Consider the following 22,495-nt stretch of genomic DNA (forward strand, 5'->3'; position numbering starts at 1 on the left):
ACCTAATTCAGGAATGGATGTTACAGTTATTCAGTAATTGTAACGAATTACTGAAATTTAAATTTACCTTTAGACTAAGGCCTACTTCGTTTCCCAATAAAGTTTAACGAAACGAAATTACAGTAACGCGTTATCTCCAACACTATAGGCCCATTGAACTTAGTTTTGGAGGATGATGGACAGATGTCAGTGCCCTAGCCTAATTTACCCTCGGAAATGATTTGACATTGTCTTTATACAATATATTTAACTGGTCTAGACATGGTGTGGTCTATTGGGTTTCTCGTAATTTCAACATACAGCTTTACAGAACAAAATATTGTTAACATTTTAGGATCAGCGCCATAGGATTCCCACGGTAGCCAGCGTCTGTGACGACACCTCAAAGTCAAAGTCAGCTTTATTGTCAATTTCTTCACATGTTCCAGACATACAAAGAGATCGAAATTACGTTTCTCACTATCCCACGGTGAAGACAAGACATATTTTACCAATTTAAGTCCACAGACAAACATAACATTCAAGTAAACAAAAAAGTAAGTAAATAAGTAAATAAGAGGGCACATATAATAATGAAAACATAAGAGCAGCAAAATTTGGTTGAAATTGTGCATGGACAGTCAATAAAATACTAGTGCAAAGTCAGGCCAATAAAAGGCTTGGGTAGTTCTGTTTGACCTAAGTAATAAAGAAAGTGGCATAGTGGTGCAAGTTATGTAAGAGCAGCAGAAGTGTTGTGTTTTCAGGACAACAACACCAAGTTGTAAAGTGTACAAGTGTGCAAGTGTGCAAGTGGAGTAGTGCAGGCGGCCATTGTGGGTCCAATGTCCAGGATGTTATGTAGCTGAGGGTGGAGGGGGGAGAGGAGGGAGAGAGTTCAGCATCCTTACAGCTTGGTGTATGAAGCTGTTGGTGAGTCTGGTAGTGCGGGAGCGCAGGCTTCTGTACCTCTTCCCAGAGGGCAGTAGATCGAACAGATTGTGAGCGGGGTGACTTGAATCACTCACAATTTTGGTCGCCTTGCGGGTGAGGTGGGTGGTGTAAATGTCCTTCAGGGAGGGGAGTGAAGCACCAATGATCCTTCCAGCTGTGTTCACTATGCGCTGCAGGGCTTTCCTGTTGTATTCAGTGCAGCTTCCGCCCCACACAGCGATACAGCTGGAGAGGATGCTCTCAATGGTGCCTCGGTAGAATGTGGTCATGATGGCTGGTGGAGCACTTGCTCGCCTGAGTTTCCGCAGGAAGTACAGGCGGCGCTGAGCTCTCTTCGCCAGTGATGCAGTGTTGGTGGTCCAGGAGAGGTCTTCACTGATGTGCACCCCCAGGAATGAGCTTACTAAAATGGCGCCCATAGAGTCATATAACGTACTTCAACATATCCAATGTATTCTCCTGCCAGTAATCCATCTTGCTCTGCTCTAGAATCTTTGCTGCCCACTACTGTTTTACTATTGTTTTACTAATGTCCACAGCCACAGTTTACTACTGTTTTATTGCTACACTGTTTTTCATGCTATATTAGCACACATGACCAATGGCTTCTGCTACAATACTGAATGGCTGTAACCCTATTACCTCAACCTTTCTTGCACTGACATAGTTTTTTATATTACCTTGTCTACATTATACTTTACTCTCCTATTTGTCCATATTATTTATGCTGGTCTCTAGACCTTATTCTTGCACTGTTGCACTGTTGGACTACTGTTGGACTACTTTTTGCACCTTCACCATGACACTCACTCTCTTGAGCACCTTACCATGCATACAGAACTACAGGACTACTGTTGGACTACTTTTTACACCTTCACTATGACACTCACTCTCTTGAGCACCTTACCATGCACACAGAACTACAGGACTACTGTTGGACTACTTTTTACACCTTCACCATGACACTCACTCTCTTGAGCACCTCACCATGCACACAGAACTACAGGCCAGTCCCGGCCCTGTCACTGCAAGCGTCTCATGCTTGATCACCCTCAAGCACACTGTGGATTTTTTAATTTAATTTATATAGTATATTTAGTATTTCGTTTTGTTAGTTTTTCTTATCTTCTACTGTCTCTATTGTACAGTGGAGTTTGGTTATATGTTTATACGTATACTTATATTTACCATTTCTGCTGTAAGTGCATGTTGTGTATGATGTCTGTACTGAGACCTTTGAATTTCCCCTTGGGGATCAATAAAGTATCTATCTATCTATCTATCTATCTATCTATCTACAATCAAGAAATCCTGCCACTGAATCCAAAACTGAAGGGTTCAGATGCAAAAGCCTCTAAATGCCACCTATGTCAAAAATTAGATAAAGATGGTGAGGGGATGCTCTCCACACATAGTATACGCTAATCAAATAATTTAACTTCTAAACCCACTAAATACCACTCTCTTCCTGGTCTGAAATATCGATTTATAGGCAAAAACCTATAGGAGCCTGAATTTAAATGCTCATTTAAAAGAAAAGTGGTCAGACGGATTTAGAGGGTTTTGCATCTGAACTCTTCAACTATATTTCACATTATGTACAAAGCTTATAGGCTACAGTGGACTAGCATGTTGCAGGGGCTGCTAAAAACACATACAAACAACACACTGAAAACTCGGCCAATCACAGCCCTTGCTGTCGAACGCTCCATCCGGTTCGACCGTGGAACGCCACAACGGACTTATGCTGCCCCCAAGCGGCTGCAGTTGTACTTACATTTCACGTAGCTGCGTGAATCACGTTTTACGTGAGTGAAGTGTCCATTTTTAACTAGTACCATCTGTACTTGCGTTTCAGATTGTTTAGATCGAGCCCTTTACCTTTAACCCAGTAACAATGACTGCCTAATCGGTTAATCTAGCCTTTATACTAGTGATTGACTGTCAGGTTTCATGAAGATCCTTATATTGTACAGTCAGTTGGAGCAATATTTTATGTATGACTTTGGCCTTTTGACCCTATGCATTTGAATATCTAATTGGTGAATCTTGCCTTCATGGTGATTATGTGTGCCAGATTTGACGAAGGTCCTTCAATGTGCTTAGGCGATATTTCACAAACACCTTGGCATAACTTGACATAAATTAAGTTTGAATAGGACTACTTAAGAGTCACAGGTCCCGAGTTCGGCAGTGATATAGATAGCGGGAAGCTATGTCAAGACAGGGACTCTAAAATAGGCGAGACCTCTCCGGTGAAGTGAAATTGAATAAATCAATCACATGCAACCAGTGTTAAATTCTGATCTATCTATCTATCTGTTTTAATTAACTTTGGCCTGACTCAGCCCACTTTGTGCGTCTGACTTTGCTCTGGCCACAGTGTGCACTGTCGGCAAAATATGCTGTCAAATTTGCACCCACAAAGTTACTATCATTAGCAGCAAATCCTTTAAAGTAAGGATGCTGAAATATCAGCACAAAAATGGTATATGTTTTTATCAGCCTTTTTGAATGGTACTGGGCTATCAGCAAATATGATGATATTTTGCAGATGGCAGTGGCTGATGTTTATATGTCATGTTGGATTAACTCTACTCTAGCCAAATGCTGTGTTATGCATGGACTGGCACATTCAGAGATAGTGGTATGAAAATGGTTCAGTTGTTTTTAGAATATGATTATTTTTCCCCCTGCTATTAAAATTATTATATATATAATTGAAAACAAAAAGAAAGTAAACAAGCAAACAAAAAATATCACCATCAGTTATTGGCCAGTGAAGTGAAAGGTAGCTCAGTTCTTGCCTTCTTATAATGTATCCTGGTGCCATGTCTTCCCATGGAAAGTGACGCACAAACACCCAGTCATTCTATCTGAATGAAGAAGAAAATGTGATTCATCAGACCAGGCCACCTTGTTCCATTGCTCCGTGGTCCAATTCTGATGCATTTCTGACTTGCCCATGATGGGACCTTTTGGCAGTGGACAGGAGTCAGCATGAACAGTCTGCAATGAGCAGTATGCAATGCACTAAATGTTCTGACACCTTTCTATCATAACCAGCATTCATTTTTTTCAGCAATTTGAGCTACAGAAGCTCTTTTGTCGTATCTTACCACACAGGCCAGCCTTCACTCCCCACATCAGTGAGTCTTGGCCCCCCATGGCCCTGTCGCCAGTTCACCGGTTATCCTTCCTTGTACCACTTTTGGTAGCTACTGACCACTGCAGACCAGGAACATCCTGCAGCTGCAGTTTTGGAGATGCTCGGACCCAGTCATACAGCCATCATAATTTGGCACGTGTCAAAGTCGCTGACATCCTTAAACTTGTTTCTACTTTTTTTCCTGCTCCCTGCATCACATCAACTTTGAGGACAAAATGCTCCCTTGCTGCCTAATATATTCCACCCATTAATAGGTTTCATTGTAACAAGAACATTTTATTATTCAGTTCACCTCTTAGGGGTCATAGTTGTTGGCTGATGGTATATACTCCAGAGATACATAGCTTTCAGAATAGTGAGAATTTGCATGCCACACATGGAAGTGGGGTCTCATAATTAAGATGTTTAATTAAAGGATTGAAATCCAGTGTTTAATTGTTACACATATTTTAGTGCTTTATCTGGTCTCATGTGAAATGTTGCTTCTTTTTCAGTGAAGTAACACCCTACGGAATGGGATCACCCCGCCTGAAGAGGAATGTTCAAAGATGCCTATGTGTTGAAAGGAATGACCAGGAGTGTAAGCAGTTCTGTTCACAAAGGCATTCTCAGCAAGCTAGTGATACTTAATGGAGAAATAACTCAATGTTGCCCAGAGTCCAGAGTTGCAAAATAAGTAATATGTTTCTCTGAAAGTTTGTAATTTTGATCTATATAGGAAATTAATTTTTGAGGGAATATTTAAGGAGACATAACTCCCATTGTAACTGTCTTACCATAACGGTTTACTTGTTGCACCAACCCTGTGACTGTATGCTTCACATTACTCACATTTGCAGCCTTTGACCTCTGAAAAGCACCATAAAGAAAAAGTACCAGATCATTTACATGTATTGGTTACTTTGTTACAATATTAGCAAGGGCGTAGGTTTATCGGGACACCTTACAGGCTGTTATTCCATTTATCCCCCATGTTGCCAGTCATGTACAGTATAGGCAATAGGCATGCATTTATAGTCAGTGTTGGGAATTAATGGAAACCTGTATTCCGGATTACGTATTTCAAATACAAAATATGAATAACTGTTTAATTAATAATTCAATTTTAATTAATAATTCAATTTAATAATTAATTAATAATTCAATTTGTACAAAAAATTATATTCGATAGTTTGCTTTGTTGATTCCACTGTTGTAAAGCCTGCTTGTTGCTATAGTTCAATCATTGTTTTTTTTACTTATCTACTTCAGGAGTCCCAATGTACAGAATTAATAACCCCATGCCAGCCAATCAGAATATAGTATTTGTCTCTTGGGGATACGTTTTCAATAATATGTCTTGTAGTTTCTTTTAAAGGTTGGTATACCGACATCATGGTTAAAATCACTTTATATAGCACATACAATTATCCTTCAACTGACTATCTTTTTTTGTGTAACTGGATGCAAGGTCTAATGTGATTTGTTCCAGCTTTTCATCTTGTACAAAAAACTTTTATGCCACTCACTCAGACAGTATATATATAACATATGACATTTCCAGTCCTGTAGCACCTGACCCACTTGACAATTTCCTGGAGTGAGTTTTTTTCAGCTTTCGGACATGTCTTGAGGATAAAGAGAAAAGTTGGATCTACTTTTAAGTTACCCAATAAACATTAGTCAACAACAACAACAAAGATGCATTTGTGACAAGTGGGCATTTTCCTCATTAGTGTTTAATTGAATTTAGTCCACAACTTGTAATAACTGTAATAATGTTTAATTATTCATGACTAAGTGTCCAATGAACAAATTGAAGAATTAAAAACATCATACGTAATGGTTTCCCTTTAAAACCTCTTTTGTGATCGTAAACATATATGTTCAAACAATTTCTGACTTCATGTAGCCACCAACGAAATAAATAGGTTGTCCTATCTTAACAATGTTTCAAAAAACAACAGAAAATGTACTACCTAAATAAATAGCTTATGTCATATACCAGCAGCTACATTTTCCTTCTACTATGGCCAGTAGTGACTAAATATGTTACATTAGATCTGTTAACTATATTTCATCAGTAGCTTGTCATATGATCACAGTGGAAAAGGAGAGATTGTATGGCACAATAAAAGGATTATCATGAAAAGATGTCCTCTAAGATAACATTACAACAACTATAAAATGGCAAGCTTACACAAATCACAAAACATTTTTTTGCAAAAACATGCACTGTTGGTAATTAAAATCCCATCACTTCATCGTGCATATATACTGTACACCCACTTCTCTTATTGGGAGTTGTCTAGAAAATATATTTTTTGCATTGTTCATAGAGGTTTTTCTGCTCTTTTAATTAGGGACAAAGAAATGATGACAATCCATTGTCATCCATTGCAGAGGTTCAATTCTAGAACTTGGTGTTGTGGTTGAAGTTGTCAGACATGATGAAGTTCTTGTAGAAGTGTTCTGAACGCACTGAACAGTATCCTTTCATCTTATCAATCACATGGTGCACTGGAATGATAGAGGCCTCGCCATCAGAAGGGCAACATTTGAAGTTGATAGGGCTGGAGGAAATTTTGTCTAAACGAGGACAAAATAAAACAGTAAAAAAGGTTAAGACATTCAGTGGTTCCTTGTTTCTGTCAAAAAATTAGAGACCCATAGGTTGGATGATTCAGAGTTAAAACAACCTGGGGTTTATTTATGGATGATAACGAGTTCAAAGTTACAAAATACGCTATTCGCAGTAGTTTTGAGCTAGACTATTTTTGCGTAAACAATGAAATAGCTTACAGTATAGCTAGTAGTGCAAAGGGGCATGAAAAATCGTCAAAAACAACAAATCACTATTTTGGTAACACTCCATAATAAGGTGCCATAATAAAAAGCAAACTAGTAATTACCTAACCCTTTGTTAATATTTGTTAATTGTTACTAAAATATTTGGCACAAGTTAATAGTTTTTTCATCATTAATTAAATATTAGTTGTCTACATAAAATCTGTATGTTAATGTTTTAACAAATCTATTAACTAATATTGTATTGTATATTTGTTAATAGTTAACTAAATGTCTTTTTGGCACTAATTAAGTTATTTCTTACATCATTTAATTTTTAAATGTTTATTTACAAACTATATGCTAATATAAAAGTTAATGCCATTTTATTATTTATCTAGCTTTTCTGATTAGCTTTGTGGAGAATTTATGGAATTTAAGGTTTATGGCTTTATGGTCTTGTGGGGTGTATAAGGCACCCTTCTGCCAGTGGTTGGTTGTGTGAGAGTTTGTGCACCTCTTCTTTCACTTCATCCTTATTGGATATCTTGGTGGTTGGCTGTCATGTAATTGGTGACCCTCTGGCTAGTGTTTGAAAGTAGTGTACCCTTTGCCTTTGGAAGTACTATTTGGTTGCTGCTTGGTGAATTTGGTGAAATTTAGGGGAGGGAGGTGTAACAGAGTTAGAAATGTAGTTTAGTGTTTGTATGTGATTTTCGCCGTAATTTAGCAGCCTTATTGAGATTGGTGTTTTGGAGCCCTCTTTGGAGAAACGGTATACTGCAGCTCTGCTGCGTTTTGTCCTTGTATTGTTGCCATAGCCGAACAGAAGCGGTATGCTTTGCATTGGGTAGGTTGGCTGTATGAAGCACTCCCCACTTTGTTTTCATTTTGTAACGGTAAAATGTTGTTTAAGTTGAAAACTTCGATATACCACCTGTATTATATTACTTTACATGTATTGTTAGGATTTGGGTGCAATTCTAGCAACTTGGAGAACGTGTATTAATGTTTTCATTATGACCACGAGTTCATACACACTGAGGCTAACGTGACTAGCTGTAAACTCCGCTAGCAACTTTTCATGCTTTCAGTGTAGTTTAGCTTAGTGTGCATGGAAAGTGCAATTCAGTCTAGCAGGAAATGAATGTACATTTAGTTTAGCAGTATCTTTATGCATTACCTCCGTATGGTCTATGTCTGTGAGTGTTTAATGAGTCTCAGAATATTAATAAACTGTTGTTCTGTGCACCTGAACATTCCATGTTGCATACATGTCTCCCTTGCTAGTAGGGCTAGCTGACAGTGATGGTATAGGAATGATGCATACATATAGCCCATTCAACTACTTCTTTTTATTTTGCTTGTGCAGATGCTGTTTTATGTATGCCAGTGCCTGAAGGCATGAACTTTTCCTAAAGTAATAAATGTGATAAGCCAGTTTTGGTCTCATTCCCTTCACCGTCTGACTAATAGTTATATATTACTAATATATTAATTAAGCTTAACCAACTTTATTATAAGGGGCCCCACACTGATAGCTATATACTACTAATATGTTAATTTAGCTTAACCAACTTTATTATAAGGGTCCCCCATACTGATAGTTATATATTATTAATATATTAATTAAGCTTAACCAACTTTATTGCAAGCGGTTCTGGTGCCAACAAGAGTGGCAGCATGTCAAGGTAGCTCTGTTTTTTTCTTGAATTTCCCCTTGGGGATCAATAAAGTATCTATCTATGGTAAAGGGTCCTATGGGGAGTGGTTCATATTGGGATAGGCAGAAGCACAGTTTACTAACAATAAGTTAAATAATAATAAGTCATTAACTTTTCTATTAACATATAGTTTGTAAATAAACATTTAACATTTAAATGATGTAAGAAATAACTGTTAATTAGTGCCAAAAAGACATTTAGTTAACTATTAACACATATTAATACAATATTAGTTAATAGATTTGCTAAAACATTAAGGCCATCCTTAAAAATATTTTCGTTTGCCGTAACCCGACCGACCCTGTCAATTTAGAACCTACCCAAATATTTATTTTTTTCCCCTTTTAGTCCGACCGACTTGCCGGTTGTAAACTTGCGTTAAGACCGACCGATTTTGTTTTATACTCTAAACAACCAATACAAATAAAATACTATTTATTTTAGTAGGCCTAAGTATTGTCAATATAAATTGCCTACATACAAACGCTCTCTTAAATAAAACCCTGTGGCGTCATCTACACCATTGGTTTACGCATGTCACAGTATTGCCTATATGCTTCCTTTCATTCACACAACGACAACGCTTTTACTTGGCACGAAGTTCTGGAAGAACTGTGCCCAGATATTTTCCCATCCTTTCTCCCCTCTAGTCTAACGGTGACTGTGTTGAAGAATTGAAATTGGTTGTGGTCTATTCAGCATTTCTTAAAATATGGGTCCGCAACGTGGAGACTACTGGTCCGCGAAGTCGTGGAGTGAAATTAGGCCCGGTGCTTCGTCTGATAATTTGCTGCGCAGTTGATCAAAATACCGCGGACCGACAAAAAAAGAAAACAAACGTTTCTGCTATCGATGTCATTAAACATGGAGCCATATAATAAAGTGGTGGTATGAGCGTTCATTCAATGCAGGCGTCTGCGCGAGAGAAACTGAAACTAATCGATAACGTTGGTATCAAAGCTCCGCTTCAACCTGTTGAATGCTATTTAATTGTTTTACGACACTTAATAGAACGACGTTGATTTTTGGAACTTCCATAGAAACAGAGGAGAGACTGTATAATATAGCACTGAGTATTGTATTGTCAAATTTGAATATAACGTGGCCAAAAGCTATTGTAGCCTTCTTTCTATCTGTTAAAGATCAACAGATCAGTGTTTTACGCCTATCTGCTCGCCAAAAAAGCTGGTATTGTGTTTCCTGAATCCTTACATTCAGGCATTCAAATTAAACTTCATTAAACAACATGTATTTTTTTTCTCCATTTCCTACCAATGTATGATGCTTGCATGAGGGAAACATACCAAAACAAAAGCACCCATATAATTGTTGCTGTTTTGAGAAGTATTTATTTTCTTATGCAAGCATCATGCAACCATGCAAAAGCAATGAAATTATATCTTACATTAGTAAAGCAGTCCTCTGATGTGCATGTCACAAAACATTTAAGTGAAAGTGCATGTATAACAATATAGGCATAATAATGATTGTGATAATGATAATGACAATTTGATTGGGGGGGAGTGGGGTTGGGTATGTGTAGATGAACCCTATGACCCCAAAGTCTGCCATGACTGGGCCTCAGGTCAAAGAAGTTTGAGAAAGGCTGGTCTACATAACCTGCATCAGATTGAGGTTTGCAATGATGCGCCTGAAGGCACGGGTTGAGGACCCAGTCAGTTACGTCACAATATGCACATTTGTTTAAATTCATACCTACGTAATCACCATGACCAAAATGTAACTTTTTTTTTTACTTTGAATCTTGAAAAACAAATATTGACCTACCTACCGACCCATTTTTTTATTTTGGTCGGTAGGTAGGTCATTTTGTTTTTTTTTTACTGCAAACAAGAATATTTTTAAGGATGGTCTAACATACAGATTTTATGCAAACAACTAATATTTAATTAATGATGAAAAAACTATTAACTTGTGCCAAATAGATATGTTAGTAACAATTAACAAATATTAACAAAGGGTTAGGTAATTACTAGTTTGCTATTTATTATGGCAACTTATTATGGAGTGTTACCACTATTGGTAAGTCACTGACCAGAATCAAAATTACATTACACTTCAATGATAGTGTGGAGATGGCCTACAGACTCATCGAAGCATTGTACTTTGAACTTTGTATGTGTACAGAGAGGTTATAATTTTTACTTATTTTAAGGAGTCTTGCACTGGCAGACAAATTTGCTTGTTTTTAGGACAAATTTGCTTTACGAACTGGCAGACAAATTTGCTTATTTTCAGGATGGGATGTCTTAAAATAAATCAAAGTGTTCTTAAATTAAGTCAAATGATTTTATGAGAAAATATTAATAATACTTGGCTAGATTTTATTAGAGAAGCAGTTTTTGCAGTGTAGACAGTACGTTGTTTTAACTCCAGCTCATTCATTTAAGTGTTTAATTTTAGCTGACACAAAGTTAATTTTAGTTTTGTGATGACACAGAGGGTTGCAGTTAGGTGATGATATCGATACAAACAGAGAGTAAACTATAGCGGTGGGAGTTCACACACTTTGTACAGACTAAATTGTAACACTAGACTTCCAACTGTTCCCTCACGTTTATCCTGCATTATTGGGAATGCACTGATATTTTGACACATTGATATGCTGATATGTTGTAAGGATCTATGTAGATGTGCAGCTATGTAGAGGGATCAGTCATGTATAATGTCAGGCATTTAGTGAATATGTTTACAGAAGAGAAATTAATCAACACTTAAGACACTTAGGAGCACTTTTTTATTTTGGTGAAGAGGTGAGAGGGTTTTAAGGGCACTTGTGCATGGGACATACTTCCATACATTTTGACATATCTGAGGCCACCATGCCACTTCCAAAATTCTGAGGAGTTTGACTGAAAATTAAGCCCACCAATTTGTTTCTTACCTTATCCATCCTGTTATTGTTAAGTATGGAGAAGGAGCACTAAAATGGGGAGCTAAACCACTCATACTCAATACTCAAAACATAGTCAATGAAACCCACATTTATAGCACAGGACATCACAGCAGTGAATTTGAAGCATATATTAATATAGCACAGGACATGACCGTAAACTTTCTAATTTCTCTCTTTTAATATCACATTGTGATCTTAAATATAACTTGTACATAAACTTCACTACAGTGCATAGCTGATTTTGTGACTTAACATAATTTTGCCAATTTTTATAATTTATCCGATGGTGAATCAAAAACACAAATAGAGACAAAGTCCTTTTGAACGAGACAACACAAGTACTTAACAAGGGTGTAGGCTAATGTCAAGACAGCTACGCAGGCAAAATGGCTTGGGAATGCAAGATAGGGTAATGTAGAGTCAAGTGAGGAGCCTGCAGAGGTGTTTCTTTGCCCTAATGGCAGCCACTAGTGACTTCCTGCAGAAAAGAAAGAAAAATGACTTAGAGAAGACCTCTCAACAATTGAAGCAGTCTCTAGCTGTTGGCGTACTGTTTTTTCCTACTTCACATAAAAAGATGGAAAGCGATTTGTCAGAATCAATCTCACATCCACAAAGGGCTGTTGGTAGATTGAAACATGATTGGTACCATGGCCATATGTGTCATGATGCTTTTATTTAAAACGTTCAATAAAATATATCTTTATGTAGTACATTTCTCTTTTGACTGAGCACTCCATATTTGATAGCTGCACATCATCTCTGGATAACATAGCACTGTCTGCTGTTAAGAAGATAACCATCTGTTTGAGGCTGTTTGAGCCTCTCACTCTTCTGACACTTACATTTCTGGGTCAAAGGACTTAGTGTAAGATAAATATAGTTTTTCTGTTCACAAAACCACAATTTTTTTTATTTTTTTGGAGGGGGGGGGATCGCTACAAAACAATAATGGCACATAATTCCTCTTCCTCTTGGTCGGTAACGTCTGTGTCCTTATCGCCCACTTGCAAGAGCGACTCGGCCTATCACCCACTCTGCTCGGCCTGGCCCGTGGTGGAGATGGAACTCCCTCCTCAGCACGGTGGTCAGTCACTCTTTCTAATGTTTTTGACCTAGCGTGTGGTCTCCCCTGATTGTCGTGGTCAGAGTCATCTTTATTAGTAGAAAGGTGGACTCATCTAGCGTTGTCTGGTGAAAACGCACCTGCTGCAATTTCTTTTTCTTCAACTTTTTCATTTTCCCCTTCAGCACCTGAGAAGTTGTGCCTGTAAAGTTTCCGGGAAGTGTGACCTAGCAAGACTTAGCGACACTGCCACCTAGTGATAAACCCACGAAAATAAATGGTGGGGGTGTTAATTAATATTACTACGCTAGGTCGAAGTACTCCCAAGTGCTATTGCGCCACACATTGTAGTTCTCCTGTTTATTCGCTTAAAAAATCGCCACTTTTCATGTTGTGTGACCTTACACATTTTTATCAACTACTCGTGCAACTGTATTTAAGTAGGGAAAACGTGGATGTTTTTGATTACTGCTATCTTCCTCCCTCTATGGCTACGTCTGAGCCCGCTAGCATAGCAACATGCTAACACATTCGCGCCGTGAACCAGAGCGTTTGAGTGCACATATCGACACGGGAGAGGTATGACTCAACTCGTGAAAGTTAAGGTAAGAACATATATTACTACTGACATTGGGTGGCGTGTTCCTTTAAGAGACAAAAAAGGCACATTTAGCTGATGCTCCCAGACCTAGTATTGTAGCTCAATGGGAGTACTGGCCATTAGCTGCAGCTACTCCAGTTCGGTAGCACTGATTTTGGTCGTTATTTTTCCTATCGACAGTACTACTCTGTGACGTGTAGCAGTCAAGATCCATGTAAAAATTTGCTGGATTTCTCTTTTAAACTCAGAGTAATCAGCCCAGCCTCAAAACGTTATGAACGTTTCGAGAATTATCCAGATCCTCCCAATAACCACTCCACTACTACTCTCTGACAAAGTGGACAAATTAGGCCTTTCATTATTTCGACCAAACAAATGGACTTTTAATGGATTTTTTTGAAAAAAATGAAAATTACAAATAATTTCTTCAGAAATCTGCAGATACTGTTGACATAGTTGTGACACAGGAAACCTAATACCTTTACTAGACTATATTTATATTTTAGACTATGATTTAGCATTTTAAGCCTGCTAATTAGCATAATAACAAAGGCTTCTGTAGGCAAGACATCACATTTTAACTGATAGACATCATCACCATGACATTTCCTCATAATTTGCCACTAGAAGTTAACTTTTGCAAAAGTGGGCCTAGTCTACACATCAGTGCTGATCAGTGCTCTGACACATCACCAATGCACATCAGAGCCCATTGCATACTGTCAAGGAAACGTTCATTCAGCCTAGAAACTAACTAAATCCAGAAACATGTAATGGCAGCCATCATCTATTCCAAAAATATGTCTGGTGATTAACAAGCCAACAAGTTATCAAGCTCACTACCCAAAAGAGTGGAAGCTGTTACAGCTACAGGGGATGGGGTGGCAACTCCATGTAATGGATATGGCAACTCCATATAATGCCATGTCGTCCCTGTGGGCACGTATTGGCAAGCGCCCCAATACTTTTGTCTATGTAGTGGATATAACATAGCCTATACAATATGTCTCTTTTAAATATGGATGCAGAAATTGGGTTGTCTTACCTGAACTGTTGTTATAGTTAGAAAAAGGATTTAAAGAGGCTTTTGCTTTCGATGTCCAGTTAGCTGTACTTGAGCTGAAAGAGCTGGAGGACAGGGACTTCCCCAGATTGTCTGAGCTAACTTTTTTGGTGTTGTTAGTAGCAGTCTTGCTCCAGTCTGAAAAAATACAATTCCATAAGATCAATCCAACAGTCTGTATTTGAAATATTATATCATATGAGAAACATATTTTCTGTCCTAACAATCGATAACTCAAAACGTTTTTTTTTTTTTAATTATGAGTCGGTTCTGTATTTAATAGCTAATCCCAGGGGTGAAAATCCAGGTGGTCCAGTACTGCTAACCACTATAAGATTCAGTGGCGGTATGTAGTACTGGAAAGACAGATGAGCAGCTGCCTGCCAAAAACAGGGCTGGACATACAGGGCAATTCGCCTTATTCACCCGGCAGCCAGAACGAGGCTAAAGGGTACACTTGCCATTACACCTAAGTCCCGCAGATGGTGGTGGTAATGCACTCCGTTTGCAAACTGCCAAAAAAAAACTCACTGAAGAAGAAGAACAGGCTAGTGAACCCTTATTCTTTTTTGGTGAGCTTTTTTTTTGGCAGTTTGCAAACGGAGTGCATTACCACCACCATCTGCTGGACTGAGGTGTAATGGCAAGTGTACCCTTTAGCCTCGTTCTGGCTGCCAGGTGAATAAGGTCAATGGACAAATCTCACTCCCTAATGCAACACATACCTTTCTCAATCTTTTAGTCTATGCTTCCTCCAATGTGATTTTTAAATTAAATTTACGAGATCTGTGCATTACGGCAGATAGGCTGTCTGTGAGCACATCTGACTCGAAAGCAACAGTGAATTATTCATCAACCAATAACCGAATAACTTAACTAATTAAGGAATGCACCACACTGTGGGATTATCTTCTATCCAATGTAGGCTATCTTCAAAGAGAAATAGAGTAATATAGCTGCAAGCAGCAATGAGGGGGCCAAGCAGATAGGCCGGAGTAACCATGGCAACGGAATGCTGTTAGCTCAATGCTGCAATCAGACGTATGGCCATAAGCTGTCAAAGCAAGTTTCACGTCAAAAGTTACAAGGCAAAATGCATTTTTGCTAATTGCAGTGACCCTAGTGGTCAAAGGTCACAAAATTTCTTCGCCATTCACCTGATGGGGTCATGAGTCCATGTACCAAGTTTGGTTTTGATACATGCAACGATATGAGCTCACTTCCTGTTTGGCGGCTTCGCCACAAATTTCGATTGGATGTGACGGGCGAACGCTTCTATCAATTGTTACAGAAATAAATGAAGTGACAAGGCATGGTCTGAAGATGGTCTGTGCCAATTTTGGTGAAGATCAGATGAAATTTGTGACCTGTGCGAAATTGTTGGTGTTTTTGATCAAATCAAATATGGCGGCCGAATAAATTATATTGATGTGACAGGTTGCCCTCAGTTGACCTAAGGACCTTTCACAGTATTACCAGACACCACTAGTACAATTTAATTCTAAGCACAGCAGCAGCTACAGGCCAAAAGGCATGTTTGTGAATTACAGCGCCCCCTAGAGGTCAAAGGTCACCAAATGTCTTGAGGGTTCTCCTGATGGGGTCATGAGTCAATGTACCAAGTTTGGTTTTGATACATGCAAGGGTTGCTGAAATATGAGCTCACTTCCTGTTTGGCGGCTTCGCCGCAAATTTTGATTGGCTTTTACGGGCGAACGGTAATACTTCCGAAGACAAAAAGTGATAACTTTTGTGAGGCTTGGTCTGAAGATGATCTGTGCCAAATTTGGTAGGAATCAGAGAAAGTATGTGACCCCAGATACATTTTAAGTGTTTTTGATGAAATCCAAAATGGCGGAAAATCCATCATGGCGGAAAATGACGTCATAGGGTGCGTTGAACTCGGCTTGACTATCGGACCAACAGGTCAAAAGTTACGTGCATGAACGCACGTCCAACTTTGGCCTGTTGGTGGCGCTAGAGGGTTCGAGTTGCCGACATGAAACTTGGTGACATGAATCATGGGACTGTCCCCAATCAGTGTGCCAAATTTTCCAACTTTTTACCATACGGTTCTATGGGCTGCCATAGACTCCCATTGCATATAATAATAATAATAGGAAAACGTAGAAACACAATGAGGTCCTCTCAGCTTCGCTGCTTGGCCCCCAAATATTAGCGACAGACTGAAGCAAACTAACTGTATTTGGAAAGGTAACATGAAGCCATACAAAAAGAAAGAGAGGTGAGTTAAGGAACTACATTTAAGAAATTAATTTATCTATTAACTTATTAATTTATTTTTTACTAAATGCATACCGTAGCTATATTAGCGATATCTTTTTTCATGAAAAAACTAGTTGACAAACTTGACTATGACAGTTTATCCTGAAGAAGTGAGGGCAGGTAGAGGGGACTTCCAAAGAAGGGAGAAGGATTCTGATGAATGCTCTACAAATAGGCTAAAATTAATCAATTAATGTAGCCTATTTAGGTGTTTTGAAAAATGTTCAGTGTTAAGAAGAGATGAACAATATGAAGTGATGTGAAGATTATGTTTGTAGTACCGGCAAGAATTTTAAATGACTGTATTTAACGGACTATAAGTCACACTTTTTTTCATAGTTTGGCTGGTCCTGCGACTCAGGTGCAACATATATATATATTTATTTATATGTTTTTTTCCTCTACATGACACATTTTTTGACTGGTGCGACTTATCCTCCAGTGCGACTTATAGTCCGGAAAATACGGTACTTTCACCCCTGGCTAAGCCTGAAAATGACATGCAGTATTGTGATTAAGATGACCTGAGTTGTCAGCTAGACGTAGTTGTCCACAACATAAATATCTCCTCCACTGCTTTTGCACATTCTCTTTCAAAGCACAGTGGAAGACAAATATGAACAGTCCTGTTGAAGAGAAGATTACATAGCAAATTAGCATTTCAAATTTAGATGACTAAGGGACAAAAAATGACCAAATTTGTATAATGACTTATATAAAGATAGAGTTAGTATACAAATAAAGTAACATAATACAACCATGTCTGTGGAAGTAATAAATAATCTGGATTTTTGCCGGGTTCCAGATACGAGATTCATATCAGATATGATATGATATTAGATTGATATGTTTGCACAGAAATTAAGTGTCTGTATACAGTCAGTCTAGTGTTAAAGGAGAAATAAAGGCCATTTCAGTTTTCCTCATTGTTACATGGAAAAAGGATAAAAACTTAGATTACTGTGTACACTGACTGAGATTCCACATCCAACACATATGTGCCATTCTCAAAATCGTGCAAACATCGGTAAAGACAGGAGCTGAAAGGTGAAAGCACCAGAAAACCTGGTACAATCAAATATTTGATTTGTAGCGAAAATTTCAGCACTTTCAAAAACAATGGATTCAGTCTTCGGAGCACCTGTTTTGCACTTCTCCATAGCAACCTTGGTAACACTTTTAACTACCCTGTAACTACCAAAAATGACAGGCTTAGTACTTGGCAAATTTGGTGTAACAAAAAATAAGCACAGTAATATAGCCGCAAGCTGCAATGTGAGGGGCCCAGCAGTACACTACCAGAAATGGCGTTGCCATGGAATGAGCAAGCACTCACAGCAACTTTCAAGGCAATAGGCCAAAGATTGGCTAAGATTAGGGATGTAACGGTATATTATGCTCACGGTTATAGTAAGCAAAATTATCACTGTTTTCGGTATTATCGCGGTATTTTTAAGCTGAAATAGTTTCAAAAAGTGTGACGTGTTTACTATATTACAAAAATATAGGCAAAACCTTATCAAAAGTGAAACTTTTAACCAAGGACACTGGAACTCATTTTCAACTGGGGGTGCTGTGGAATTAACCAGTATTAGTGTCTTATTCAGCTATTAGCTAAACGACTTCAGGATGGCAAAAAAACTCTGAGAACTCTGGGAAAGGTAATAAAGTAATACAACTAATACAACTGCTAATGCTATGGATACTAGTTTGCTTAATACTCCATTTCTGTAAGAGATGATGAACACTCTCAGAAACACCTTGAGAAACTCTTGGGTTGCTTTTGCAGCATATTTTATCCATATGCACTGTGAAATGCCATCACACCAGTTTTGCAGCATTTGGCTGAATCTGAACTGAGAGAGAGGTCACAGTTGGCCATGAAACTGCCGTCAATTGTCCGATTACATTTGAGTCTCAAAAATGGGGTGACAATGAATAAAAAAAAAACGGTTAATGCATTTTTTTTTTCAACCCCTTGAATTAAAGTTGAAAGTCTATACTGTACTTCAAGCACATCCTGATTGCTTGGTTTCTGATTCATTGTGGTGGTGTATACGGGCAAAATGACAAATCTTTCAATCTACAAAACTTTCTCTTATATTTATTATTAATTTTTGTTACTGACCTTGAAGTGAGTTGAAGATGGAGAACAGGTACATGAAGGCCAAGTTGACAGGGCCCCAGGCAAAGAAGGCAAAGCCCCATGTCATACCAAGGAGGAAGGTCAAGCTGACCACACTACGCAGGTTACGTAAGATCTCCTCTCTCAAGGTACGATTGCTACGCTTACCATTGCGACCACAGATCTGGATCATCACAACGATGAACATGGCCACATTCATGAGGAAGATAATGGAGAAGTAACCCACACATGTTACATAGAACACTGTGTTGCTTCTGATCCAGCAGCTACAGAAAAGAGTGCATTCATCAGCTCATAGTCCATCTCTAACTCAGATAAAAAAAAAAACAGTATTCTGAAATATCTATAACATGGTGCTGTATTTGTGTGACAACTTCTGACATGCTTTGTGAAACTCACAACTTTGATGATTCTTGTCCGATGTCACCCTTTCCATAATATTCCAGCCCATAAGAGTGTTTGTCAACTGCTACTACAATGCAAACAATGGCAGCCGGAAGTCCTGAGAGAGGGACAGTTTAATGTAATAAGTGTATTGTATTTATTCATGACATCATATATAACACATTTAGCTTTAAGAGGTGAAGGAATTTAGTACCCCATCCAACTAGGCAGAATTTCAGAATGTATCTTCTTATGTAGGTGTTGAACACCTTGACCAGCGCCATGTACATGTGTATTGACTCCAGTCCCATCCAAGTAAAAGAGGTTAGCAGGAAGAAGTGCATAAAGACAGCCACAGCAATACACAGGCCTTCCATGCCAAATGATGCCAGCCAACCATCAAGAAGAAAGACCATGTTAAGGAACAACAGTGAGGTACTGAGGTTCATAAGGATCTTTGCTGGGTGGTCTCTGCGCAGCTTTCTGAAGTTTCCAAAACAGACAAGGACAATACAGGCAATTAAGCAACTTTAGTAACTTGCTTGCTATTTCACTTCAAAAATCTTTAGGTCAAAACACTCACTCAAAGGTAATATAAGTGAGAAGAGTGGCTGCTGAGAAGATAGCAGACACACCACATCCAATGTAAGTGATAAAAGTGAGAACCCTTGTGTTCTGGTAATCAATTTGTGCTGCAGTGCCTGATATATCCTGAAAGAAAACAAATGAAAACTTGTAATGTAGTTGGATTTGACCTCACATTGAAATAAAATATGAAACGATAATACAACATGATACAATGAAATAACACAATAGCCTCACCATTAAAATCCCGAAGTGAGTCAGATGATTACACAGACACACAGTCCTGTTGTCACTTGAATCAGGACTGACTAGGCAACCCTCGCTGTTCCAGCCACCAATTCCATCTAGTGATAACAGAGTAAAAAGTATTTCCCATGATAAAAATAGGAAATGTTGTAGTGTGAAAATTTGAAGTGATTTGCACACTACACGTTGGCCTACTGGTCAAAAATACTTTCAAAAATAGCAATGATGCTAAGAGAAATGTACCAAATTTGATCTCTGATACAATATTTTTGTGATCAACTTACAACTTTGTAAATGCTTTAGTAACCCTTTCTTTCAATGGGTGCTGATAATTGTGGCATACAGTCATCATGGCCAAATGTATTGTTACCCTTTTAGCTAATTGCTTCATTCCTCCTGAAAAGTGATGAAATTAAAAGCATAGCATGTATAGCCCCCAGCTCTGAAAACTGGAAACAAACGAAGTGGGGGCAGCCTGCCCCCAAACAAAAACGAAACCTTGCTTGGAATTTCTCTGGGAAATGAAAGTAGGAGTGAGCTACCTCTCTGGCATGTTTCGTTTGGTCCTTGGATAAAATATAATGGACGTTATTTTGTGCAAAACCTTCTGCTTATAAATTTAAATATAAACATAACGACAGACAAATGAGACTTGATGCGCAAACCCTGACTGCACCTTCAATAATAAGTTTAAAGCCTGTAGATATAGAAACCTAGATGCCACATTGTCTGTTAAGTTCTATTAGGAGGGAGGGATGCGTCGATGCGTCCACCATAAATGTGTATATTCTACAGGCCAATGTGGTATCTAGGTTTCTATACCTATGCTGTAGCCAACCTCCATGGACATAACTGCAAGTGGAAAATTAAGCTCAGCCTGACAGAAGGATACACATCAGCTCTATGTTTACAGAGGGAAAAAATTAAACTTTCATAAAAAAGAATAAGTCTCATTTCTATACCGCAAGTCTCATTTCTATACCGTAAGTCTCATTTCTATACCATAAGTCTAATTTCTATACCGTAAGTCTCATTTCTTTAATGGCAGTATCAACATTAGATTATAGATTGATACCTTTAGGGTTAGCATTAACATAATCCCAAGGTCATATCAACAGTTGAATTTTATTATAACACTGCTAATTAGATTGACTAAAATGGCATGGCAGCTGTGGTGTGCTAAATGAAGGTAAACCACATAAATACCTTCAAATGGAGTGCACTGAAGTCACAAGACTCTGACTACCTAAGAGTAGTCTAATTAAAATGAAATGTTGGATAGCAGCTATCAAAATAGCAAGCATTTTTCTTATCTACCTCTGAGCAGGGTCCTGAAAGAGACCCTGCAGGGTCAGTTTCTGTGGTGGGGACACACAAAAAGGTGTGAGACCCCTACACTAACCATGAGTTCCTGGCCATAGATGTCAGTATGATGAAGAGAATGGGTGTATGCTATGTATACGTTGTGGTGGAAATGGGGCTCTGATATGTTTTGGGGCTGCTTTGCTGTGTCTGGAATTGGGAGTCTTGGATAGCTTCAAAAATGCTATTTGATGTTGTGAAAAGGTAGCCTTCCTTTTCACCAACACACCTGACCCTTTTTCTCCTACACATGCAAACACAAATACTGACAACTTTTACTTCCTGGTCCTGCACAACATCTATCCCCAAGACACTTTCAAATTGGATTTTACCAGTCTCTGTCAGGAAAAACAAAGGAAACAAGGAAATAAGGTAGGAATATATCCTAGGCTATGTTCATAACTGCGGTTGCATTATTGCATTTACTGTTGGCTTTTGTTTTATGTTGGTTCTTTCTGTAAGGAAGTTGTCTATGCAAGGATGTTTTGTGAATATCTGTGGTACAATTGCTGCTTTTAAAGGATGGTGCCTGATGTGAGTAGGCTTATTTGGTGTTCAGTTGTTGCTGTAAGGGCGTAGTCTTGTGTAATGATGTTGTGTGAGTATTTGGTGGTTCAATGGCTGCTGTGTAAGTATGTGGCCTTAGGTGATGTGGTGTTCAATGTTGCTCTGTAAGGATGTTGTGATTGAACTTTATATTTGTGCAAGTAACAAGGCACAAATTGTAACTCAAAATGTAGCGCTTTGTCACTTTTGCATCTTGTTTCTTTTGGCAAAAGGCCAAACTGCAATCCCAGAGACTATTGCAAGATCACTGATCATGACAAAAGCAACTTACTTTTGATGGTAAAATCCCAAAATACACAGCTTCGCTTTGGATCTGGCTGAAAGATACAAAAACAGTGATATTCATGATTCATGCTCTTTTTAACTGGAAGGGACATGAGCACATTACTACTCAACATTATCATGATAGGGCTTGTATAGTATCTCAGCAAAAAGGTCACACTTATAATAAAAGCAGGCTACCTTGTGCAGCAGATGAGCAATCTCTATTCGCACAGGATCCTTGAGGTTTCTGATCGAGAAGTTGCCCACACTGCTGGCAACTACATAACTGTTCAAAGATAAGCCATTTCTTATGTCATCCTAAAAGAAGTAAAAAAAATATATATATCTATATAATAGTAAATAAATACCAGGACTTTTTTCTTTTTGAAAATTAATAAAACACCACAGAAGAGACA

The 22,495-nt window shown here is 38.3% G+C and overlaps 2 protein-coding genes across 13 annotated transcripts in view; one reads left to right on the plus strand and one right to left on the minus strand.

The window, feature by feature from the left end:
• Positions 1-5,170, plus strand: part of si:ch211-202p1.5 (uncharacterized protein LOC103909337 homolog) — a 48,667-nt gene extending 43,497 nt beyond the window's left edge. For both annotated transcript variants that reach the window (XM_042095048.1, XM_042095049.1), the window contains one exon: positions 4,597-5,170. In XM_042095048.1, the coding sequence (XP_041950982.1) occupies positions 4,597-4,732 (136 nt within the window). In that variant the 3' untranslated portion in view covers positions 4,733-5,170. The remainder of the gene's footprint in view (positions 1-4,596) is intronic.
• Positions 5,171-5,802: 632 nt separating this feature from the next.
• The window catches only part of adgrg6 (adhesion G protein-coupled receptor G6), a 97,450-nt gene continuing 80,757 nt past the window's right edge, over positions 5,803-22,495 (minus strand). For 9 of the 11 annotated variants that reach the window (XM_042095019.1, XM_042095016.1, XM_042095013.1 and 6 more), the window contains 10 exons: positions 22,278-22,397; positions 22,087-22,132; positions 19,878-19,984; positions 19,639-19,766; positions 19,270-19,538; positions 19,071-19,173; positions 18,654-18,937; positions 17,050-17,151; positions 14,222-14,377; positions 5,803-6,670 (listed from right to left, as the gene is read on the minus strand). In XM_042095019.1, the coding sequence (XP_041950953.1) occupies positions 6,495-6,670; positions 14,222-14,377; positions 17,050-17,151; positions 18,654-18,937; positions 19,071-19,173; positions 19,270-19,538; positions 19,639-19,766; positions 19,878-19,984; positions 22,087-22,132; positions 22,278-22,397 (1,491 nt within the window). In that variant the 3' untranslated portion in view covers positions 5,803-6,494. Of the gene's footprint in view, positions 6,671-10,875; positions 11,988-14,221; positions 14,378-17,049; positions 17,152-18,653; positions 18,938-19,070; positions 19,174-19,269; positions 19,539-19,638; positions 19,767-19,877; positions 19,985-22,086; positions 22,133-22,277; positions 22,398-22,495 lie in introns of those variants that run through there. The other 2 variants (XM_042095011.1, XR_006032314.1) reach the window with 2 other exon arrangements.

This window comes from Alosa sapidissima, chromosome 6, assembly GCF_018492685.1.
Source record: "Alosa sapidissima isolate fAloSap1 chromosome 6, fAloSap1.pri, whole genome shotgun sequence".
NCBI lineage: Eukaryota > Metazoa > Chordata > Actinopteri > Clupeiformes > Clupeidae > Alosa > Alosa sapidissima.